The 23900-nt window shown below is 36.1% G+C and overlaps 1 protein-coding gene and 1 pseudogene across 1 annotated transcript; both read left to right on the forward strand.

The window, feature by feature from the left end:
- The first annotated feature begins 1196 nt into the window (after positions 1-1196).
- On the forward strand, positions 1197-4778 carry LOC109121535 (cucumisin-like; annotated as a pseudogene).
- Positions 4779-6158: 1380 nt separating this feature from the next.
- Positions 6159-21625, forward strand: LOC100244417 (cucumisin-like). The gene is made up of 11 exons (XM_059741483.1): positions 6159-6290; positions 7090-7176; positions 17416-17504; positions 18825-18916; positions 18990-19233; positions 19343-19856; positions 19966-20069; positions 20193-20411; positions 20521-20632; positions 20720-20933; positions 21102-21625. The coding sequence occupies exons 1-11, from the start codon at positions 6159-6161 to the stop codon at positions 21623-21625; spliced, it is 2331 nt and encodes a 776-aa protein (XP_059597466.1).
- Positions 21626-23900: the final 2275 nt, after the last annotated feature.

Below are 23900 nucleotides of genomic sequence, written 5' to 3' on the forward strand. Positions count from 1 at the left end.
AGCTGTAGATACATCCGATCACTACATTAATATATATATATACATAACAAAAAATAAAGTAAAACAAAACCCAGGCCCCCAGCATTAGAGCTAGCCGGCTTTGGACTGTAATATTTGTTGGCGAGGTTAGCAATGATAGTTTGAGAACCCAATGAGGGGGCTTGAGTCAATTTCCTATAAAAGTTAGCTTCCATGCAAATACAAGCACTTGCCCTCAAGCTTCTGGGACTCCCCTTTCAAATTCGAATGGGCAATATGGCATGTCCCCCTTCGTGGCTTCTCTTGATTAGTCTTGCTTGCACTTTGCTTATTAGCTGCAGTGGAGCAGCCAACAAAGATCGAAAGGCAAATAATCTCTCTTATGGACCCTGCTGCGATTTTATTTTTTTTCTTCGTATTTTGTGATGGTTGTAGGGACCCCTCCTCCTGAGAACACGTGTCACACACCTCATGGTGACACGTGGCACGCATTATCATCAGAATCACCCTCATCCGGATTTTCCTATAAGATACACGTGGCGCGTTTCTACTATCCGGACTGCCTCAAGGAAGGGCAAATGACACTTATAAGCATAAACATCCAGACGGCTTTCACAATACATCCGGATAACCAACATAGGTCATCCGAATATGATTGTCCGGGTCATTGACTGAAGTAAAGCAAGTCTTACACGTTATCACAACAACCTGCAATGGCCCACGTTCCGCCACCTGCAGAATGAAGGGACAAGATGAAGTGACAACAAGTCACTTCCCACAATCATTTCACATGATCACCTACCATGATCTCTGACAGTCACATCACCTACCACGATCTCTGTCAGCCGCCCGTAGGGTGAAGATGGCTCTGACGCCACCTAATGTCATGATAACAACACAAAATATCTCCCTACCATTAAAGAGGGAAACAGTGCTTCTGGAACTATATATATATAAAGCCTTCACAAACAAAGAGAGGTGAGCTTGCGATACCTAGTAAAAGGCCAACTGATTTATCTCCATCTCTCTAACCATGGCTGACAAAACCATCGGAGGGTGCGTCCGGACACCTTGTCCGGACGCCTTTTGCAGGTATTACGATTAAATCAAGAACCTATATTAGTTGAGATCGTGCGTCCATCCATTTGGCAACTACGTGGATCACCAGGGACGTGAGGCCTCAACAATGGTCATTGAGTATATTTGAGAAACAGTCGATGCATGTAAATGGTGCATGGGATACAATTGGTTTATAATAGAACTGATGGATATATGGGAATTTATGGTTGCAGGAGTACATTGTGTACATGGGTGACCTTCCCAAAGGTCAAGTGTCTGCGTCATCCCTTCAAGCTAACATACTACAAGAAGTCACTGGCAGGTAATTAGCTTCTTCTTTTTATTTTTTTCAAAAAAAAAGATGATTTATGATTTATAATTGCTTCCTGCATAAATTGTGATCACATATATATTGAGCTTTTTGCTGAAAATTCTTCAACATGCATTGATTATATCTTAAAGGAATTTCTTAGTTGGTTGATTATATATATATTTTTTTCCTTGGTCCTCTATTATGGTTTTTATTTTAACCAAAGGAAAATAAAATAAATAATAATCTTTAAGATACATTTCTTATTTTCTGTTTTTAAAAACGAAAATCAATAATAACTTCAACATAAAATGCATGAATTTTTATAAATTTATTTTTAAAATATAATCATTTTAAAAAATTCATTTAAATAGAGGTATCAAAAATGGTTTATTACATCAAATTTTAAAATTTTTAAAAATATATGATAAATTCATACTTTTTACCTAAAAACTACCACATTGTACATACAAAGTTACTACAATTTTTTGTCATGAAACTTTGTTCTTTAAAATTTGTATTTTTTTCAAACGGACATCAAATTTAAGCTTGCATGCCCACAGAACGGCAAATCAACTTAATTTACCAGGATTACATCACGGGGATAAATTTTTCTGACAGTTTGGGAAAAAAAAATCGAACTTTAGATGGAAAGTATATTATATACACAGATTATGACAGAAGAAAATAAAACTCACGCTAGAAAATCTGGCAAGAATGAAGATCTTTTAGTGGTCTAACTTCTCCCGTGGATTGCATCCAAGAGCAGTGGATCTGAATATCTTCTCCATAGCTACAAGAGGAGCTTCAACGGGTTTGTCGCAAGGTTGACGGAGGAGGAGTCGAAGGAACTGTCCAGTAGGTTAATTAACTGCATGCTATCTTAAATTTTCCTATATTTGTTTGTTAACCTGATTGTAACCTTGTATATCCAGGCATGGACGGGGTTGTGTCAGTGTTCCCAAATGGAAAGAAGAAACTCTTCACAACTAGGTCATGGGACTTCATCGGCTTCCCCCTGGAAGCTAATAAAACAACTACTGAAAGTGACATTATTGTTGGAATGCTCGACACTGGGATCAGGCCTGAGTCTGCCAGTTTCAGTGATGAAGGATTTGGTCCACCACCAAGCAAATGGAAGGGCACTTGTCAAACCTCATCCAATTTCACTTGCAACAAGTAAATGATCTTTTTTTTATTATTTCTTTTCCTGTTTATGATTTCATCTGCACACGTATAATGAGATATACAGAGGATCCCAATGATGATTAACAAAAAATTTGATGCTTTGCAGTAAAATCATTGGAGCTAAATACTATAGGAGTGATGGATTTATACCCTCAGTAGATTTTGCATCACCAAGAGACACAGAAGGTCATGGGACACATACTGCATCCACAGCAGCTGGAAATGTAGTTAGTGGGGCAAGCTTACTGGGCCTTGGCGCAGGAACAGCTCGAGGAGGGACTCCTTCAGCCCGCATTGCAGTGTATAAGATATGTTGGGCGGATGGTTGTTATGATGCAGATATCCTTGCAGCATTTGATGATGCAATTGCCGATGGAGTTGATATTATCTCTCTTTCAGTTGGGGGATCCTTTCCTCTGGATTACTTTGAAGATCCAATTGCGATTGGAGCTTTCCATTCTATGAAGAATGGGATACTCACATCTAATGCTGGTGGTAATTCGGGTCCAGATCCTGCATCTATTACAAATTTCTCGCCTTGGTCTCTGTCAGTTGCTGCTAGCGTCATTGACAGAAAGTTTCTGACCGCGTTGCACTTGGGAAACAACCTGACTTATGAGGTGAGATAGGCATTGACAACAATATCTACTGAAGGGATCTCAATTCTGAGATAGGCATTGACCATAATTGTCTTTTCCCAAGTTATCTTGACCTCTTGTTTACATGTAGGGAGACCTCTCTTTAAATACTTTCGAGATGAATGATATGGTCCCTCTCATTTATGGCGGAGATGCGCCAAACACGTCAGCAGGATCTGATGCACATTATTACAGGTGAAAATGTGAAATCTGTAATGGTGTTCATTGAAGTTTATGGAAGCCCATTTAAATGAAGCTTCAGCAAGGTATAGTACTATTTGAAGAATGAAAATGCACAAATTTTATCATGAAATGCAGGTACTGCTTGGAAGGCTCCTTGAACGAGTCTCTGGTTACGGGTAAAATTGTACTCTGTGACGGGTTGGGTGATGGTGTGGGAGCAATGAGTGCTTGATTATTATTCTTTGTGAACCTATGGATAACGCTTAGATCATACTAATTTTCTTGCACTTCTTCCTCCGTAAACAGCACACCAACTGCGAATATACAGAAGACCACCGAGGTTAAAAATGAATTGGCACCGTTTGTAGTTTGGTTTTCGTCGAGAGGCCCAAACCCTATTACCCGTGACATTCTCAGTGTAACTCAGCTATTCAATTTCCTCCGGATCTTTCCTTTGCGTACCCACTTCTTTCTTATTAGTTGCAATGTCTTGTAACTGTGCAGCCTGACATCGCCGCGCCAGGAGTTGACATTCTAGCAGCATGGACAGGAGCTTCAAGTTTGACAGGAGTTCCAGGGGATACAAGAGTAGTTCCATACAATATCATTTCAGGGACGTCCATGGCTTGTCCACATGCTTCCGGGGCTGCTGCCTACGTTAAATCATTTCACCCAACATGGTCTCCTGCTGCTATCAAGTCTGCCTTAATGACAACTGGTAAGGGCTTCATCCATAATCTGTGGGCATTTTTCAAACTAAAGTTTTAAGGCTGAGTATCTTGTTCAAGTACTCTTTTTGAAAGCTGCTTTTGGAGACAGCTAAGTTGAAGTATTAATAGAACCCGTATCTGTAACTAATGCTCATGTTTCCATTGTTATTGGCAGCTTCTCGCTTGAGTGTTGAAACCAACACCGACCTAGAGTTTGCATATGGGGCAGGTCAGTTGAATCCCCTACTGGCTGCAAATCCTGGTTTGGTATATGATGCTGGGGAGGCAGATTACATCAAGTTTTTGTGTGGGCAAGGCTATAACACTACAAAGTTGCACCTTGTCACCGGAGAAAACATCACTTGTTCTGCAGCCACAAATGGAACTGTTTGGGATTTAAACTACCCTTCTTTTGCCGTATCTACCGATAATGGGGTAGGAGTTACTCGTACCTTCACTAGAACCGTCACAAACGTCGGATCACCAGTCTCAACTTACAAGGCAAATGTAGCTGGCCCTCCAGAACTTAGTATCCAAGTTGAACCAAGTGTACTTTCATTCAAATCCCTTGGAGAGACGCAAACGTTCACTGTCACTGTTGGTGTGGCAGCACTAAGTAGCCCTGTAATATCAGGTTCTTTGGTGTGGGATGATGGGGTTTACAAAGTGAGGAGCCCCATAGTCGCTTATGTTTATGACTTAAAGCATTAATGCTTAATGCTTTGAGATACATGGCATATATATGCTCCTATAGTTTTATAAATTGTCATCAGGAGGCTCCTAATTGCTACTTTGAAGTTATTATGATTTGTTTCCACTATAATTGTTCAGAATGCAATGAGAGAGATTGTCTGTCAAAGGCACTCAAATGCGATAATCTTGTGAACTTCAGAAATAATTTGATTAAAAAAGCACTAGGAATTTAATTATTTCAAGCAATTGTTTAATATCCAAAATTCCCAGATTTTAATCTCAAGAAAATTAAGCTTCATCACCTCCATTTGGATCCTGATTTTGGGACTAAAAGGCATAACTCCTGATTTATGCTGAAAATTGATTTTCTTTGTTAGAAACTCTCATCGGTTCACCAAGTCAGGGGATCCTATTTAATTTTATCCCATTCCAGCTCCTTAAGTCAAGGGTTTTGATTTGATTTTAATTTAATTCTGATTATATTTAATTTAAATTTGTCAATGCACTCCAATAAATTTGACATTTTACAACCATAATTTTAAGCACAAATAAATTTTTATGAAAAAAAAAAGAAGATTTTTGTAACAAATTTTATTTTCATGGCAAAAATAATTTTTTTTTAGAGAAGAAATTTGTATTCGTGGCAAAATATTATAGTTAACCATATCATATATTCGTGAAAAAACATTTTTATGCATATAAATTTTATATTTATGGCAAAAAGTCACATTTAATCATAATCATGATTTATTAGTTTGAGTAGAACTTAAAACACTGAAGAAGGTCAGAGAAAAATAAATTTATAGTATATATATATATATATATATATATATATATTAATCTTATTTGGATATATGTACTAGTTTTTTTCTTTATGCATTTGTTATTGTCTGGTATTATTAATTCCGTCTATAGAGTAAAATTAAGGCTTCATGCTCTTTTGTTTGGTTGCAGAGAAATTGTATGAAACATAAATGAAAATTTTGAGACTTGGATTTTTGGTCTGGGACTTGAGAAATGCTAGCTTAATTTTTTTCCTCGAGAAATGCCAGTTCTTAAAGAAGAATCACTAAAAGCCTCTCAAATTCTTGTTTTGTTGTAGAGAATCCTTTTTCTCTGCTTTTGTTTGGTGTAATTTTCCTCCAATTTGGTAAAGGTTTTGAATCCACAATATTCTGGGTTTTCTCTCCTTTGTTCCAATTGTGTTGTTCGGTTCGATTTCTTTGGTTCTTCTTTTCTCTATTTGATTGTAAATTGGACTTTAATTTGTGGTTATATCAGGTTGTTAGGGTTTAGACTGATCAGGATTGGTCTTAGGGTATCGAATCTTTTGAAATGAAAATCGAGGATTTAGATGATGTCGAATCTGATGGGCAAGGCAGTGTTTATGGGAAGTAGATGGTTAGGGTTGATGCCAAAAGGGCTCTGGTCGGGGCCAGGGCTCGAATCCTCTTCTACCCGACTCTTCTGTATAATGTGTTTTGGAACAAGATTCAGGCCGAGCTCAGATGGCGGGATGAAGTTGATCAAGTTTTGTTTTCTCTCACTTTTGTGCTTGTTTTAATGATTGATTTCATGCTTATTCTATGCCTGATTATTGACTTGAGCTTTATATATTAAATTTTTCATTGTTTTGGAGTAAAAAATAAAAAATAAAAAATAAATAAATAAATAAATTCCTAATGCAATTTTATGGGTTAATTGTGGTGTGTTTTCAATTTTTTTAACCTAAATAAAGTAAAGACATAAAAGGTTTAAAATTTTCTTTTCTTTTGTTTTGCATGGTGTTCTACAAAGCCAAATTGAAGGTTTCATCTCTTTAGGGTGTAAAACTATAGCCATTTCTAATTTGTTATTATCTGCCACATGGATAACAAATTCCCTGTACAACAACTTTCTAGTATGTAACTGAATCATCCCTATTCCTCTGTTTCTTTCTTCTTCTCCTCATTTAACTGGTTTTGAAATTCATGCTATGCATGTATATGAGTCGTTGCTGGAGGAGTGTTTTTTTGAGTTTACTAAATCTCTCCATCTCCATTGCCGCAAAAATTTCTCATTCAACTACCATGACTAGAGTTGTAGAGCTCTCATATTGCAGTCTTCTGAATTAGTTAAGAGTCTAGAGGCTTTCCCGTGACGATTCCGGTAAATATGAAAAAATAGAACATTAATTGGATTGAATTTTTTCTGTCCAGAAATCCAATCTAATTCAACGACCCAACTGAGTATATTTCTAGTATTGTTGAGGTTCACTTGGATAGGTCTGAAGCCAAGAACTCCATTAGAAGAATATGCTAAGAGGCTTAATTACAAAACACTTTTGAAGCTCTCATCATTGGGGTTGGATGATAACTCCCATGTGGCTGTGAAGAAGGTAGATGGTAGAGGCCAAGCTGCTGAGAGGGAATTTGAGGTATATATCATTTTTGTGAAAAATAAAATAAATAAATAAATAAATAAAGGTTTCCATTTTGAGGGTTTGGCATATTGCCTCATCATGTTCTTGATCACATTTGAAAATGTAGAATGAGGTGGAATTTCTCTCCTGGGTTATAGTAGTCAAGAGGAGTCAAAGTTTCTTGTTTATGAGTTGATGTAGAGGACAAGGAGTTGTGCCATAGAGGAAGCTCAATAAATCATATCTAAAGAGAAGATTGGTGAACTGAGCTCTCTAGGACGCATAGTTCACTTTGCTGAGTTTGAATGTCATGTGTGGTAGCGTTGGTGGGAATGAGGGTGTTTGGTTGAGATGAGAGATTTTCGGTTGTTGGAACAGTTGGATTTTCAGAGGAGGAAGAGATTTCATCAACCAAGACTGATGGATGTGAAGGCAGTTTTAGAGAGAAAAAATGAGGGGGAAGATTGAGGCTACTGGACGTGCATTGTAGGGTTTGTTTAGAGCAAGTAGGGTTCTAATACCATATTAGGTTGGTAGGAATGATGAAATAAGAGCCTTGTGGTTTCACTTTGTTATTGATTGTATTATATACAAGCAATGAGGAAAATGTTGCAAAATATCGGCGATATATCACGTATCGGAGGCAAGCGACACGACATTTCGAGGAGATAAGTCGGAGGGCCAATTTTTCGCAAAAAATGGCCAAAAAATCGATGATATATCTGCGATTAGCGATAAATCGGCAATTTTAAGGAAAAATCGCCTGGGACGCCAATTAATTGCCGACTTATCAATGATATATCACCGATTTTTTGGCCATTTTTTACTAAAAATCAGCCCTCTCTCCAGCGTGATCTGACAACCCAGATCACGTCTGTGTTAATCCGACAGCCAGATTTGAATTTCAACGGTAATAAAGAGATCCAATGGCCAGATTGCTCTCAATTTGTGATCCAACGGCCAAAATTAAATTTCAATGGTAATTTAAGGTTCCAACGGCTATTTTGGCCCAAATTTCGTCTATAAATAGCCCATTTTGCATCAATTTCATCCATTTTTGCTTTGATTCTTCATTTGCTCTCTTATTACTCCAATTTTTTCTAAGGTTGCTCAATTATTCAATCATTTTAAGGTATGTTTGTTTTAAATTGTAATTGATTTTGTTTGCAATGGGAATTAATCATGTATTTTTAATTAATTAGTATGTTTGCAAGGATAATTTAATGTTATTTTTACATTCAATTGTAATTAATTTGTATATTTTTATTGAATTAATTTAGGTTAATTTGATTATTTAATTATAAATTGATAAATTTATTTTAGATGATTATTTGTGATTTAGATTCACATTTAGAATTACATTAAACTAGTTAACTTAACTAAATTATTTAATTAATTTAATTAACATGGTAAATTATGTAATTAATTTAATTAACATGAACTATTATATTTTGAATATGAAATATGTTCATTTTTATGATTATTGGGATTTATTTTCATATTCATTTATGATTAATTTTTATATTTAGTAAATTTATCATAGAATTACATTTAGATTCAAAAAATTAACTTAGTTAAATTATTTAATTAGTTTAATTAACATGAACTACTATATATGGAATATCAAATATGTTTAATTTTTCATATTATCCCGATTTATTTTCATATTCAATTATGATTAATTTCAATATTTAGTAAATTTATCATAGAATTACATTTAGATTTAAAAAATTAATTTAGCTAAATTATTTAATTTGTTTAATTAACATGAACTACTATATATGGAATATTAAATATGCTCAATTTTTTTATTATTGCGATTTATTTTCATATTCAATTATGATTAATTTCTATATTTAGTAAATTTATCATAGAATAGAATTACATTTACATTTAAAACATTAACTTAGCTAAATTATTTAATTAGTTTAATTAACATGAACTACTATATATGGAATATTAAATATGCTCAATTTTTTTTATTATTGCGATTTATTTTCATATTCAATTATGATTAATTTCTATATTTAGTAAATTACATTTAGAATAAAAAAAATAACTTAGCTCAATTATTTAATTAGTTTAATTAACATAGATTTAAATTTAAGTGTATTTTTCTTGCAATAAATTTAGCATGGCTAGTGAAGGTGGTTCTGCCATGCCAGGGCGAGATATGGCTTGGAAGTATTGTTCACCAATTGAGGGTAACCGAAATGGAACAATTTGTAATTTCTGTGGGTTGGTAATGAAAAATGGAGGCATCACGCGATTCAAGTCTCATTTAACGCATAAGGACCCGCATAACAACACCAATAAGTGTCCAAGAGTGTCGCCCGAAGTGAAAGAAAAAATACGATTGCTGGTGCATGACAAAAAAAAAAAAAAAAGCAAAAGCAAAGAAAAATACTGATATTGAAGACATTCGTAGTCAATTACGTGGCACAATGGGGACTCATCATACACATTTGGTAAACAAAGAGGATGATGATGATGAAGATGCTAAGGATGAAGATGTGTATATGTATCCGACAGATATGAACCCAGATGAGCGGGATGCATATCGATCTATAGTTCGTGCCTCGAAAGCATCTAATTGGGAACGTGAACAACATGAGAATATTGTAGGAAGCAAACGCAAAACGAGAGAGTATTCTACTAGTATACCGTCGATGATGTGAAAATTACAGAGTATACGACATTCGCATCATTCACCCTCTGTTACCCCTTCGCTTTACAAGTCTTCTGTAGCAAGACAAAAAAATATCAAAGATATATTCAAGGGTGGTGCGAATAAAGAAACGATGGGACGCTTAATCAGCAAATTCTTCATTTATGAGAGTGTCGCACCCCCAAAAGCAAAGTCTCATCACTTCAAGAATATGATTATCGGTACACAACAAGCAGGTAATTACTAATTTATCAAATGTTATATTGTGTTATACTTTTAGTAAGTATAGTATTTTGTGACATGTTTTACATATGAAGTGCAGGAATGGGAATCGAACCTCCATCTCCATATGAAATAAAGAATAAGTACTTGGAAATGGAGTACAAAGAAATGGAAGCTTATGTGAACCAATAAAAAGAAAAATGGAAGACATATGGGTGCACAATAATGTAAGATGGATGGACAGGGCCCACAAAATTAAGTATTATTAATTTCATGGTTTATTCTAAAGGGACCACAGTGTTCCTTAAGTCAGTCGATGCATCGAACTATATCAAAGACCACAAGTATATATGCGAGCTTTTGAAGACTATTATCAAAGAAATCGATAAGGAAAATGTGGTCCAAATTGTCACAGATAATGGGTCGGCGTTCATGAAAGCATGGAAACAATTGATGAAGAAATATAACTAATATTGGACTCTGTGTGCGGCGCACTGCATCGACTTAATCTTTGAAGACATCGGTAAAAGACCTAGTGTTATCAAGGTGATAAACAATGCTCGCAAGATAGCTAACTTCATTTACAATCATGGTTGGTTACTAGCACAAATGAGAAAGTATTGTGGTGGAGACATTGTTCGACCAGGAGCTACAAGGTTTGCTACCAATTATATTGCTCTTGACAGTCTTCTCAGAAAAAAGGTTGATTTGAAAAAATTGTTTATGAGTGATGAATGGGCACAACACAAACTCAGTCGAACGAAACTTGGATGAGAATTGGAGCAATTATTGTTTGACCATACGTATTGGGACAGATTGACAAATATAGTTTCATTATATGAGCCATTATACGTGGTGCTACGACTTGTAGATTATGAAGTTGTTCCCACAATGCCATTTGTGTACTAGCTTATGCACGTGATGAAAGAGAACCTTATTCGTCAAGGTGCTGGAGATTGGATGTTCAAAATAATACAAGATCGTTGGGAGAAAACACTAAAACATCCACTTCATGCAGCAGGTACTTAAGTACTATATATCTTTATAAGTTTTTACTTTGTATTTAAGTTTCTTTAAAAAAAAATACTAACTGTACTAAATTTTATTGTAGCATACTTCTTGAATCCAAGATTTCAATATAGGCGTGGAGTTGGTAGTGATCCGGAACTACTTCAAGTTGTCCATGATGTTTTTGCAAAATTAAACCTAACTACTAAATCGCTTGGTCAATTTGGAAATGAGGTAAATAAAAAACTGTTATTTTTTTCAATAAAACAATAATTTCATTCATCAATTTATTTAAACGTTTACTAACAAATATGATATTAACAAATTAAATGTTGAATACATAGCTTGTACTTTTTCGAGATGCAAAAAGAGGACTCGGTGATCAAACGGCAATTGCAGCAAGGTCAACCATGGTGCCCAGTGAGTCTTTATAAGAAAAAATTGATTATCATTATTGTAAATTCACCACATAAGTATTTATATGATTATCAAATTCGTTGCAACTAAATGGTGATTTATGTATGGGAATCAAACACCTACATTGAGAAAGTTAGTCATCAAAGTTCTCTCACAAACTGCGTCATCTTCTGCATGTGAGAGAAATTGGAGCATGTTTGCTATCATCCACACAAAGCAATGAAATCGTTTGGCTTACCCTCAATTAGAGCAATTAGTTTTTGTTACTATAATATGAGGCTAAAGTTACGCAATATGGAAGAAAAAAATGATCAAGTTGCTGAAAAAGATTACCTTGATCTTCTTGACATTTCAGCTAAGGTGGGTGAAGAAGAAGATAATCAGTTATTCCAATGGGTTAGGCCTATACACTTGGATGACGAAGTTGGAAATCCTGATCCACGAATTGCCACTTGATTACTACTCAAAAAGTGCTATTTGATAGCTTGTAATTAACTCTTTTAAACACTTTTGAGTAGTAGTTATTGCCTTTTAACCCAATTAACATGTTAAGGACCCTTGCAATCATTTCTAAGCAAATTGTGTAAGTTTTGGTGTTTTTGTTAGTAATTTGATCACCAAAACAATCCAAGATTGAGGAGAGTTATTTGGAATCCATGGCAAAGCAATGAAGAGCTCAAATTCATGAAGAACCAAGCTTTGGAGCTCCATAGCCCTTTGCCAAATTCGTTCAAAGTATGCAAGGAGAGAAACAAGGAGAGAGGAAAAACAGAGTGAAGAAAACAGAGGAAAGCTAGCTGCAGTCTTCTTTTGCACTTTTGGAGCACTTCCCGAAGTCCATTTTCTACATTCTATATACCATTTCAAATCTCAGGAAGTCAAGAATCCAATTCTTCAAACGGTGCGTGATTCGGAGTTGAAACGAAGAAGTTACAGCCATTGCAAGCAGATCACTCCAAAGTGTTGCGAAATCAGCCTTTTGTTGCGAGAATTTCGCAGCCTTTTTGTACAGTGCTATGGAATTCCTCCTGAAGCTACCCGATACATGCCGCAAGCTGGAACGCTGAGAACCTCAAGGAGGAAGCCAATTTCGCAGCCCTGCGAGTTTAACTTGTTGTTGCGAAAATATTTCGCAGCCCTCTTGAGTGTCTGCGAAATCTCGCAGACACCATTTTCACCTGCGAAATGGTCCTTAATGCTTCCCGATATTTGCCACCGACTCTTTTAGATCTTTTCTTCAGATATTTTTGTATAATTTCCATTTTCTCCTTGTATTCAACCACTCATGTAATTCCTTAACTAGGAAGTATCCAAGGAAGGCTAAATTACCTTCCTATATAAACTCTCTTGTAAACACTCTCAGGAGACGCTCGGGGAAGTATGTAATATATAGATATATCATATATAGAATCAAGGAACAGAGCACTTGCTCTGTTTTTCATATATATTCTTGTCTTCTCTTTCATTTTCATTTTCTAGCCAACCAAACTCTGAGGATTTTTCCACAGAGGATGAGAGGCTAAGCTTTTTGTCTCTTGGAGTGAGGAAAGCCGGGTAAGTTTCCACATGCATAATTTGGAAGTTTTGTTGTTTTGGTTTTTAATGAAGAGAAAGTGTGACCCGTTAATGGTTTCTATGTTTTTAGTTAACTTAAAACACCTTAGAGTCACCTGGGCCAACACTTGGTAAGGCAAGTGATTTCCAACCATGGAAATGCACTAGTTTACCCCTTGCGAGCCTTTGGGAGGTGACTTGAAGGTAGGATTTTCTAGAATAGCCAACACTTGGTAAGCTTTTGGACTCCAAGGAGACATCCATTAGTTATCTCTTGCGAGCTTTTGAAGGGTAATCCAAGGTTAAAGATCACTTTGAATGGCAAATGCTAGGTGAGAGGTATGAGCCATTGCAAAGTGCATCAGTGAGAGGGATTTAGTGTTTGAATCCATTAATGGGAAGCATCTGTACAACACCGGTTGGAGAAGGAACTATATGTTAATTCTCTAATGCGAGGAAAAGAAACAAGTGACCGGAACTCTCCTTTTTGTATGAGGAACGAGCCTAGTGATCTGAACTCCAAGAAACACTTTTCTTTGTAAGTAAAATCAGTTACTACTTTTGGTTAGCTTAAAACCAATCCTTTTTCATTCAAACATCTTTATGTTTTCTTTTAAAGCTAACCTTGAAATGAAAAGGCACCAATTCAACTTTGAATTAATATCATTTGTGAAGTGAAAACCCATCCCAGTGAACGATCCTAGAGCCACTATGCTATAGTAACTTTGTCTTTGCTACCCTAGTATATGGTGTTATAGGTTATAAATTTTGTTGATTAATCCCTCAATCAAGGAGCACCAGCTGGACACGAATCAGCTGAGACACTAAGTGGGCACGAATCAAATGGCGTCGTTGCCGGGGAATCGAACCTCGAATCAAATGGTGCCATTGCCACTGCCGCTGCTAGGGACGAATCACCACTCATGCTCGAGAATTTGGAGTTAATGTTGAATGTGTGTTGTCCGAAGAAGTTCACTCTGAAAGTTATAGCAAAGATACTGATGATTCACTTCAGGTGGCATTGAATTCCCACCAAGAGATTGACTCCACAAGTGCTGGCCATAGTAGTAGACCTAGTGCTGCAAGTACTTCTGCTTTTGGTTACGATGGTTCAAGAGGTGGAACTAATGATGGAGGTGATAATGGGGGAGGAGATATTGATGACCGTCAACATAGTCAATATCCAATCGGCCAATTTACTTATGAAAATGATTTCACACACTGCACACATGATGAAGACCATGGCTCTAGAAGAGCTAGTCTAGGCATAGGAGCTATTGGGAAGCCTTATAGAGGAAGAGAACAAATGATGGAACCATATAACAAGGAGTTACTTTCAGGGAGTTTTGAATCTATGAGTATAAGGACTCAATTTAGTCATGACTCCTCGAATGAGGCTAACGTATACCCTCCTTATGTGATGAGTTATGGTCAACCTTCAAGTTCAATAGATGAAGAGTATGGTATGTCCCGTTATTCCCCTTCCAGAAAAATGTCATACCAAGTTCCATATCAGATGGAAGGAGGATTTGGCATTAACACATGGGTGAACTTTGAGTATCTTATCCATGTAGAGGCAGTGGGCAGGACTCAAGAGATATATGCATGGCATGTTAGAATTTTTAACCAATATTATCGAGGCTCATTGAGTTGGTACCAATATTGTCTCCAACAGCAAGTCGGGGTTCCTTCATTTATCAATCAACCACATCTATCCTCATTTTGGTACTAAAGGGACATTGCAATGTAATGTGTACAAATTATTGATATTTAATGAAATGAAGTATTTTATGTGACTTTATAATGAGAACAATTACGAAATTAACATTTCTTATAGATTGACATGATATAATTACATCTAATATCGCAAATTATATCATATGTATATCAAATTTTTCAATAAAACAACTTTAAAATGTCTATTATACTTCTAATTATATTATTATGAGGTTTTCCTTGCATTTCCATAAGTTTTTAACAATTTTAAGTTTACCAATATTTTTTTCATGAATATTTGCCGATATATCCGTAAAATCGAAGTAGCGATATATCCGTGATTACCGATATTTTCATCCTTGTATACAAGTTACAAAAGATATGGGTGAGTTGTATGCCTACAATTATAGAATCAAGATTGAGGGACTGAATATGGGTAGGAGATTGAAAGAGAATATGGATAGCGTAATCTGGTTCTACGATGCTAATCTGCAACCACAAGTGCAAGTTATGGAAACGACAATATCGTCTAATTCTCCATGTCATTCTTGCTTCAGCCACATGGGTTGTTGTACCACTCATCTCCTCTACAACAACATCTCATGAAGCTAGAGACCACCTAGGAAAACCAATCACATACTAGAATGCTAAATCTACGTAATATTCTTATGAAGACAACCAAGGTTTCTCGATCCATTATTGAATACATGCAGACCATCAAAACCATTATTAATGATCTTGCTCTCATTAGTTATCCTCTCAATGAAGATAAACTCATCATCCATGTTCTCAATGGATTAGGCAATGATTTTAAAGAAATCAATGCTACCAATCGAGTCAAAGAGTCACCAGTGACATTTGAAGAACTTCATGACAAATCATAGGATTAAGAAACTCTTCTGAAGTAAGATAATGCCCGAAAGAAACTTACTAGTTATTGCTCAAGTTCATAAATAAATTCCCTAATAGTAAAAAATATAGTACTAAACATCCAAGAGGTAATTTCAACAACAAAGAGTCAACCAATACTTTTGGCAACAAAAACATTTTTTACCATCAGGGCAAAAGGACTATTTAGGGTAATCAAAGATTCTTCAATCAAGGCAATTTCAATTCCTAGTAGCATTACTGGTATACCACCAATGGTAACAATCAACGTCAAACTGTTTGTCAACTGTGACAAAGTTGGTCATAGTGTCAAGGTATGCCATGCATGCCCACCACCACAGTTGTTTCCTCGAGGCAACTACATGGCCAGTGATCAAGCCGAAGACTGTGGCACTTGGATAATTGATTTGGGTGCCTCCCACCACATAACTCCTGATCATCAAAATCTCTTACTATACTCTGAATATGGTGATAATAAGGACATTATGATTGGTAATGGTAATGGCATTCTCATAACTCATGTTAATTCCACCGCACAATTCACCCACAACTATTTTCTCACTTAGCAATGTTTTGTGTGCACCCTTGATTAAAAAATTCTTCTTTCTATTCACAAATTCATTTTTGGATCCTCATCAATCTCGTGTACAAAACCACTAGAAATTATTTACACAGATGTTTAGGGTCTCGCACCAATAATTTACTTTGATCATTAGCGTTATATATATTATTTTTATATCATTGCATTAATATTTGATATATATTGAAGTTAATTAAAGATAACTTCTAAAGACAACATATAAGGCCTGTGTGACCAGGCTAAATAAAAATTCAAGTCGTTCTAAGCACTTTATCATTGACACGGGCAGAAGCTAGCTAGCATTGAAGAACAGATAAGAGCATAGACTCTGCTTCGTAGCTGTAGAATGATGGAATATATCTAGTAAAGTAGACCGATATTGTGTCTGATTCAACGTAATACTCCAGAACATATATATAATTGCCTAAAACATTGGAACTATGGAACTATAAGATAGAAATGAATGCATGACAGTAAGTTTATCATAACAATGAAGACCTACTCGGATTTTTAAAAAAATAAATAAATAAAAGAGGTGTCATTTAATTTGATTTTGTGCAAGACCCAGATTGCTGTTTCTGTACACACAACCGTAATGGACAACACTCATGCATGCATCTTAAACATATCCTCCAAAAAAAATTTTAATAATATTGAGAAAATTAATGGAACTGTTGGCAGTAATCGTGATCAGAAGCATTAGAAACTAGGTGTAGATACATTCGGTCACTACATTAAAATAAAGTAAAACAAAATCCAGGCCCTCAGGATTAGTGTTAGCCGGCTTTGGACTGTAATATTTGTTGGCGAGGTTAGCAATGATAGTTTGAGAACCCAATGAGGGGGCTTGGGTCAATTTCCTATAAAAGGTAGCTCCCATGCAAATACAAGCACTTACCCCTCAAGCTTCTGGGACTCCCCTTTCAAATTCGAATGGGCAATATGGCATGTCCCCCTTCGTGGCTTCTCTTGATTAGTCTTGCTTGCACTCTGCTTATTAGCTGCAGTGGAGCAGCCAACAAAGATCGAAAGGCAAATAATCTCTCTTATGGGCCCTGCTGCCTTTTTTTTTTTTTTTCTTCTTCGTATTTTGTGATGGTCACTGAGTATATTTGAAAAACAGTCGATGCATGTAAATGGTGCATGGGATACAATTGTTTTATAATAGAACTGATGGATTTACGAGAATTTGTGGTTGCAGGAGTACATTGTGTACATGGGTGACCTTCCAAAAGGTCAAGTGTCGGCGTCATCCCTCCACGCTAACATACTTCAACAAGTCACCGGCAGGTAATTAGCTTCTTTTTTTTTCAAAAAAAAAAAAAGAAAGAAAAAAAGAAACAAAGATGATTTGTGATTTATAGTTAAAGTTGTCTTGAATTGTTTTTCGTATAAATAAAAAAATGAAATAAAATTTGACATTGAAATGTTAAAGAAAATAGATCTTTTGTGGTGTTTTTGTATGTTTGTGACATGGTATTTCCAAGAATAGGATACCATGATTACATTTGCATTGAGCTTGTTGCTGAAAATTCTTCCATATGCATTGAAGATGAAAGATTGAAAAAGGAAATTCTTAGTTGGATGATTACAGGTTTATTTGGGAATTGTTTTTTAGAATAATTTTTTGTTCTAAACAAACACAGAAAACACGTTTCGTAATGGAAAATTGTTTTATATTTTATATTCTTAAAAACAGAAAATATGGTGTTTTTAAATAACATCTTTTAATTATTTTCTATTGTTTTATACTTTATTTTTTTATGGTTGTTTTAAAAAATAATTATAAAAACATGTAAAATGATTAAAAATAAAACACTAGATATAAAAATTATTTTGAAAACTTATTTAAAAACATTAAAAACTGGATAAAAACATTTTAGATTTTCAAATAAACTTTTGTTATACAAAAATCATAGAACAATTTTCAAAAAAATTTCTCAAAAATTATTTTTTAGAATTGTTTTCAAAAACATTTCTCAAACATACCTTTTTTTTTTTTCCTTTGGTCTTTTATTATTGTATTTATTTTTTATTTTTGTTAATCAAAAGAAAATAAAATAAATAATAAAGCACCTTTGAGATGTATTTCTTATTGTCTGTTTTTTAAAAATAAAAATAATAATAATAATAACTTCAACAAAGAATGCAAGAATTTTTATAAATTTATTTTTAAAATATAATGATTTTTATAAATTCTTTTAAATAGAGGTATTAAAAATGGTTTATTACATCAAATTTTAAAAAATTTAAACATAATATTTTAAAATATAAGATAAATCTATACTTTTTTCATAAAAGTTACCACATTTTACAGGTACTACAATTTTTTGTCATGAAACTTTGTTCTTTAAATTTGTATTTTTTTCAAACCGACATCAACTTTAAGTTTGCATGCCCACAGAAGGGCAAGTCAAACTCAATTTACCAGGATTACATCATGGGGATAAATTTTTCAAAGGTTTGGGAAAAAAAATGGAACTTCAGATGGAAAAGTATATTATATACACACAGATTATGATAGAAGAAAAGAAAACCACACACTGGAAAATCTGGCAAGAATGAAGATCTTTTAGTGGCCTAACTTCTCTAATGGATTGCATTCAACAGTAGTGCCTCCCAATATCTCCTCCATAGCTACAAGAAGAGCTTCAACGGATTTGTCGCAAAGTTGACCGAGGAGGAGTCGAAGAAACTGTCCGGTGGGTGAATTATATATCATCTTAAATTGTCCTATATTTGTTTCCCAGCCTGATTGTAACTTTGTATATCCAGGCATGGACGGGGTTGTGTCTGTGTTCCCAAATGGAAAGAAGAAACTCCTTACCACAAGGTCGTGGGACTTCATCGGCTTTCCCCTGGAAGCTAATAGAACAACTACTGAAAGTGACATTATTGTTGGAATGCTGGACACTGGGATCTGGCCTGAGGCTGATAGTTTCAGTGATGAAGGGTATGGTCCACCACCAACCAAATGGCAGGGCACTTGTCAAACCTCATCCAATTTCACCTGCAACAAGTAAATGATCCTTTTTTCTTCTTCTTTATAATTTCATCTGCACACATACACTAATGAGATATACAGAGAGACCCCAATGCTGCTTAACAAAAAATTTAACGCTATGCAGTAAAATCATTGGAGCTAGATACTACAGGAGTGATGGAAATGTACCCCCAGAAGATTTTGCATCACCAAGAGATACAGAAGGCCATGGGACACATACTGCATCCACAGCAGCTGGAAACGTAGTTAGTGGGGCAAGCTTACTGGGCCTTGGCGCAGGAACAGCTCGAGGAGGGACTCCTTCAGCCCGCATTGCAGTGTATAAGATATGTTGGGCAGATGGTTGTTATGATGCAGATATCCTTGCAGCATTTGATGATGCAATTGCGGATGGAGTTAATATTATCTCTCTTTCAGTTGGGGGATCCTTTCCTCTGGATTACTTTGAAGATTCAATTGCGATTGGAGCCTTCCATTCCATGAAGAATGGGATACTCACATCTAATGCTGGTGGTAATTCGGGTCCAGATCCTGGTTCAATTACAAATTTCTCGCCTTGGTCTCTCTCAGTTGCTGCTAGCGTCATTGACAGAAAGTTTCTGACCGCGTTGCACTTAGGAAACAACCTGACTTATGAGGTGAGATAGGCATTGACCACAATATCTACTGAAGGGATCCCACATCTGAGATAGGCATTGACCATAATTGTCTTTTCCCAAATTATCTTGACCTCTTGTTTACATGTAGGGAGAACTCTCTCTAAATACTTTCGAGATGAATGGTATGGTCCCTCTCATTTATGGCGGGGATGCGCCAAACACGTCAGCAGGATCTGATGCATCTTATTCCAGGTGAAAATGTGAAATCTGTAGTGGTATTCATTGACGTTTATGGAAGCCCATTTAAATAAAGCTTCAGTAAAGTATAGAAGTATTTGAAGAATGAAAATGCACAAATTTTATCATGAAATGTAGGTACTGCTACGAGGGCACCTTGAACACGTCTCTGGTAACGGGTAAAATTGTATTCTGTGACCAGTTGAGTGATGGGGTGGGAGCAATGAGTGCTGGAGCAGTAGGTACTGTAATGCCAAGTGATGGCTACACAGATTTGTCCTTAGCTTTCCCCTTACCTACATCCTGCTTGGACTCCAACTATACTACCAACGTTCATGAGTACATCAACTCAACTAGGTACTTTTCAAATTCATATTCTCCAATTAATTTGATTATCATTCTTGGTGAGCCTATGGATAACGTATAGATCATACTAATTTTCTTGCACTTCTTCCTTTGTAAACAGCACACCAACCGCAAATATACAGAAGAGCACCGAGGCTAAAAATGAATTGGCACCGTTTGTAGTTTGGTTTTCGTCGAGGGGCCCAAACCCTATTACCCGTGACATTCTCAGTGTAACTCAGCTATTCAATTTCCTCCGGATCTTTCCTTTGTGTACCCACTTCTTTCTTAATTAAGTGCAACGTCTTCTAACTGTGCAGCCTGACATCGCCGCGCCAGGAGTTAATATTCTAGCAGCATGGACAGAAGCTTCAAGTTTGACAGGAGTTCCAGGGGATACAAGAGTAGTTCCATACAATATCATTTCAGGGACGTCCATGGCTTGTCCACATGCTTCCGGGGCTGCTGCCTACGTTAAATCATTTAACCCAACATGGTCTCCTGCTGCTATCAAGTCTGCCTTAATGACAACTGGTAAGGGCTTCATCCATAATCTGTGGGCATTTTTGAAACTAAAATTTTTTAGGCAGAGTATCTTGTTCAAGTACTCTTTTTGAAAGCTGCTTTTGTGGACAGACAAGTTGAAGTATTAAAAGAACCCGTATCTGTAACTAATGCCCATGTTTCCATTGCCATTGGCAGCTTCACCCTTGAGTGCTGAAACCAACACCGACCTGGAGTTTTCTTATGGGGCTGGTCAGTTGAATCCCCTACAGGCTGCAAATCCTGGTTTGGTGTATGATGCTGGGGAGGCAGATTACATCAAGTTCTTGTGTGGACAAGGCTATAACACTACAAAGTTGCACCTTGTCACGGGAGAAAACATCACTTGTTCTGCTGCCACAAATGGAACTGTTTGGGATTTAAACTACCCTTCTTTTGCTATATCCACTGAGCATGAGGCAGGAGTTAATCGCACCTTCACTAGAACTGTCACAAACGTCGGATCACCAGTCTCAACTTACAAGGCAATTGTGGTTGGCCCTCCAGAGTTCAGTATCAAAGTTGAACCAGGTGTACTTTCATTCAAATCCCTTGGGGAGACGCAAACCTTCACCGTCACTGTTGGTGTGGCAGCACTAAGTAACCCTGTAATATCAGGCTCTTTGGTGTGGGATGATGGGGTTTACAAAGTGAGGAGCCCCATAGTTGCTTATGTTTTTTAGTCAAATATCTAGTTTCATACATCTTAGTTGGTTCTTATTTAATTGAATAAACAGAAGAGATGTGGTATGTATTGTAATAAAATCCAACGCAATTCTATTTGCTCTATAGGAGAAATGCTTTGAGATACATGGCATATGCTCCTATAGTTTCATAAATTGTCATCAGGAGGCTCCTAATTGCTACTCTGAAATTATTCTGATTTGTTTCTACTATAATTGTCCAGAATGCAATGAGAGAGATTGTGTACTCGGTTTTATGCTACTTAAATGCGAAAATCTTGTGAACTTCAGAAACAATATGATTTAAAAAGCACTAGAGATTAATTTCAAGCATTTATGTAATGTCCAAAATTCCCAGATTTTAATCTCAAGAAAATTAAGCGTCTTCACCTCCATTTTGGATCCCCGTGTTGGGACTAGAAGGCAGAACTCCTGGTTTTCGCTGAAAATTGATTTTCTATAAAAAGTAATTTCCTTCATAGTTACTGTAAATATAATATTATCCCATTCCAGCTCCTTAAGTCAAGGGATTTGATTTGATTTGATTCTAATTTAATTCTTATCATATTGAATTTAAATTCGTCAATGTGAAATTCTATATAAACTAATTTCCTTCATAGTTACTGTAAATGGACTATAGCTTGTATGTAAACACATATGTATTGCCAAATTAATGCATTACATAATATTATTTTTTTTCAAATCTTTATTGTTATAGTATCAAAGTCGTTCAGTTTTTATCTCTTTTTCAAATGGATTTTGATTTGGTTGAAAATCAACCTGGAATCACCATCTCCGCTATCTTAAATGTCTCCATTGCTGTCATCACATCCGCTGATCTTATCACCATAAATGTCGCTACTGAAAGGAAGATCCATTGACCTGTGTATTTTTGTAGCTTTGATTTGGAATCACTACATATTCTCTCTCAATCTCCTACCCATATTCTCACCCTCAATCTCGATTGTAATTGTATGCATACAGCTCACCCATATCTTTTGTAAGCTGTATATAATACAGTCAATAAAAAAGTGAAACCACAAGGCTCTTATTTCATCATTCCTACCAGCCTAACATGATATCAGAACCCTACCTGCTCTAAGCAAGCCTACAATGCACGTCGAGTAGCCTCCATCGTCCTTCTCATTTTTCTTTCTCTCTAAAACTACCTCACATCCATCAATTATGGCTGATGAAATCTCTTCCCCCTTTGAAAATCCAGTTGTTCTCACAACCGAAAACAACCTCCCATCTCAACCAAACACCCTCATTCCATCAACACTGCCACATAAATGTCTTTCAAACTCATCAAAGTGAACTATGTGTCATGGAGACCTCAGTTCACCAATCTTCGCTTTAGATATGATCTACTAGGCTTCCTCGGTGGCACAACTCCTTGTCCTCCCGAAACCATCCCATGATCTGGTTGCACAATGCTAATCTTCAATTCCAAGTGCAAGTTATGGAAATGACAAGATCGTTTAATTCTCCATGTCATTCTTGCATCAGTCACATGGGTTGTTGCACCACTTATCTCCTCTACAACATCCCATGAAGCATGGAAGAAATTGGAGACCACCTATGCAAACCAATCACACACTAGAATGCTCAGGCTGCGTAATATTCTGATGAAGACAACCAAGGATTCTCAATCCATTGTTGAATACATACAAGCCATTAAAACCATTGTTGATGATCTTGCTCTCATTGGCTATCCTCTCAATGAAGATAAACTCATAATCCATGTTCTCAACAAACTAGGCAATGATTTTAAAGAAATTAGTGTTGTCATTCGAGCCAGAGACTCACTAATGACATTTGAAAAACTTCATGACAAACTACAGAATTAAAAAACTCTTCTAAAGCAAGATGACGCCGGAAAGAAGATGACGCCGGAAAGAAAACTTCGCCAGTTACTTCTCATATTTCATAAAACAATTCCCTAATAATAAAGGGAACAGTGAAAATTTTGGTGGACCGGAAGCAATTTCAACAACAAAAGGTCAACCAACACTTTTGGCAACAACAAAAATATTTTTTGCTATCAAGGCAAAAGAAATGTTTAAGGTAATCAAAATTCTCCAATCAAGGCAATTTCAATTCCTAGCAGCATTACTGGCATACCAATAATGGCAATAATCAACATCTTTGTCAACTATGTGACAAAGTTGGTCATAGTGCCAAGGTATGTCGTTCACAGCCACCACCAAACTTCTCACCTTGAGCCAACTACATGGCCAATGATCAAGCCGAAGACCATGACGCTTGGATAGTT

Source organism: Vitis vinifera, chromosome 13 (genome assembly GCF_030704535.1).
Source record: "Vitis vinifera cultivar Pinot Noir 40024 chromosome 13, ASM3070453v1".
Taxonomy (NCBI): Eukaryota; Viridiplantae; Streptophyta; class Magnoliopsida; order Vitales; family Vitaceae; genus Vitis; species Vitis vinifera.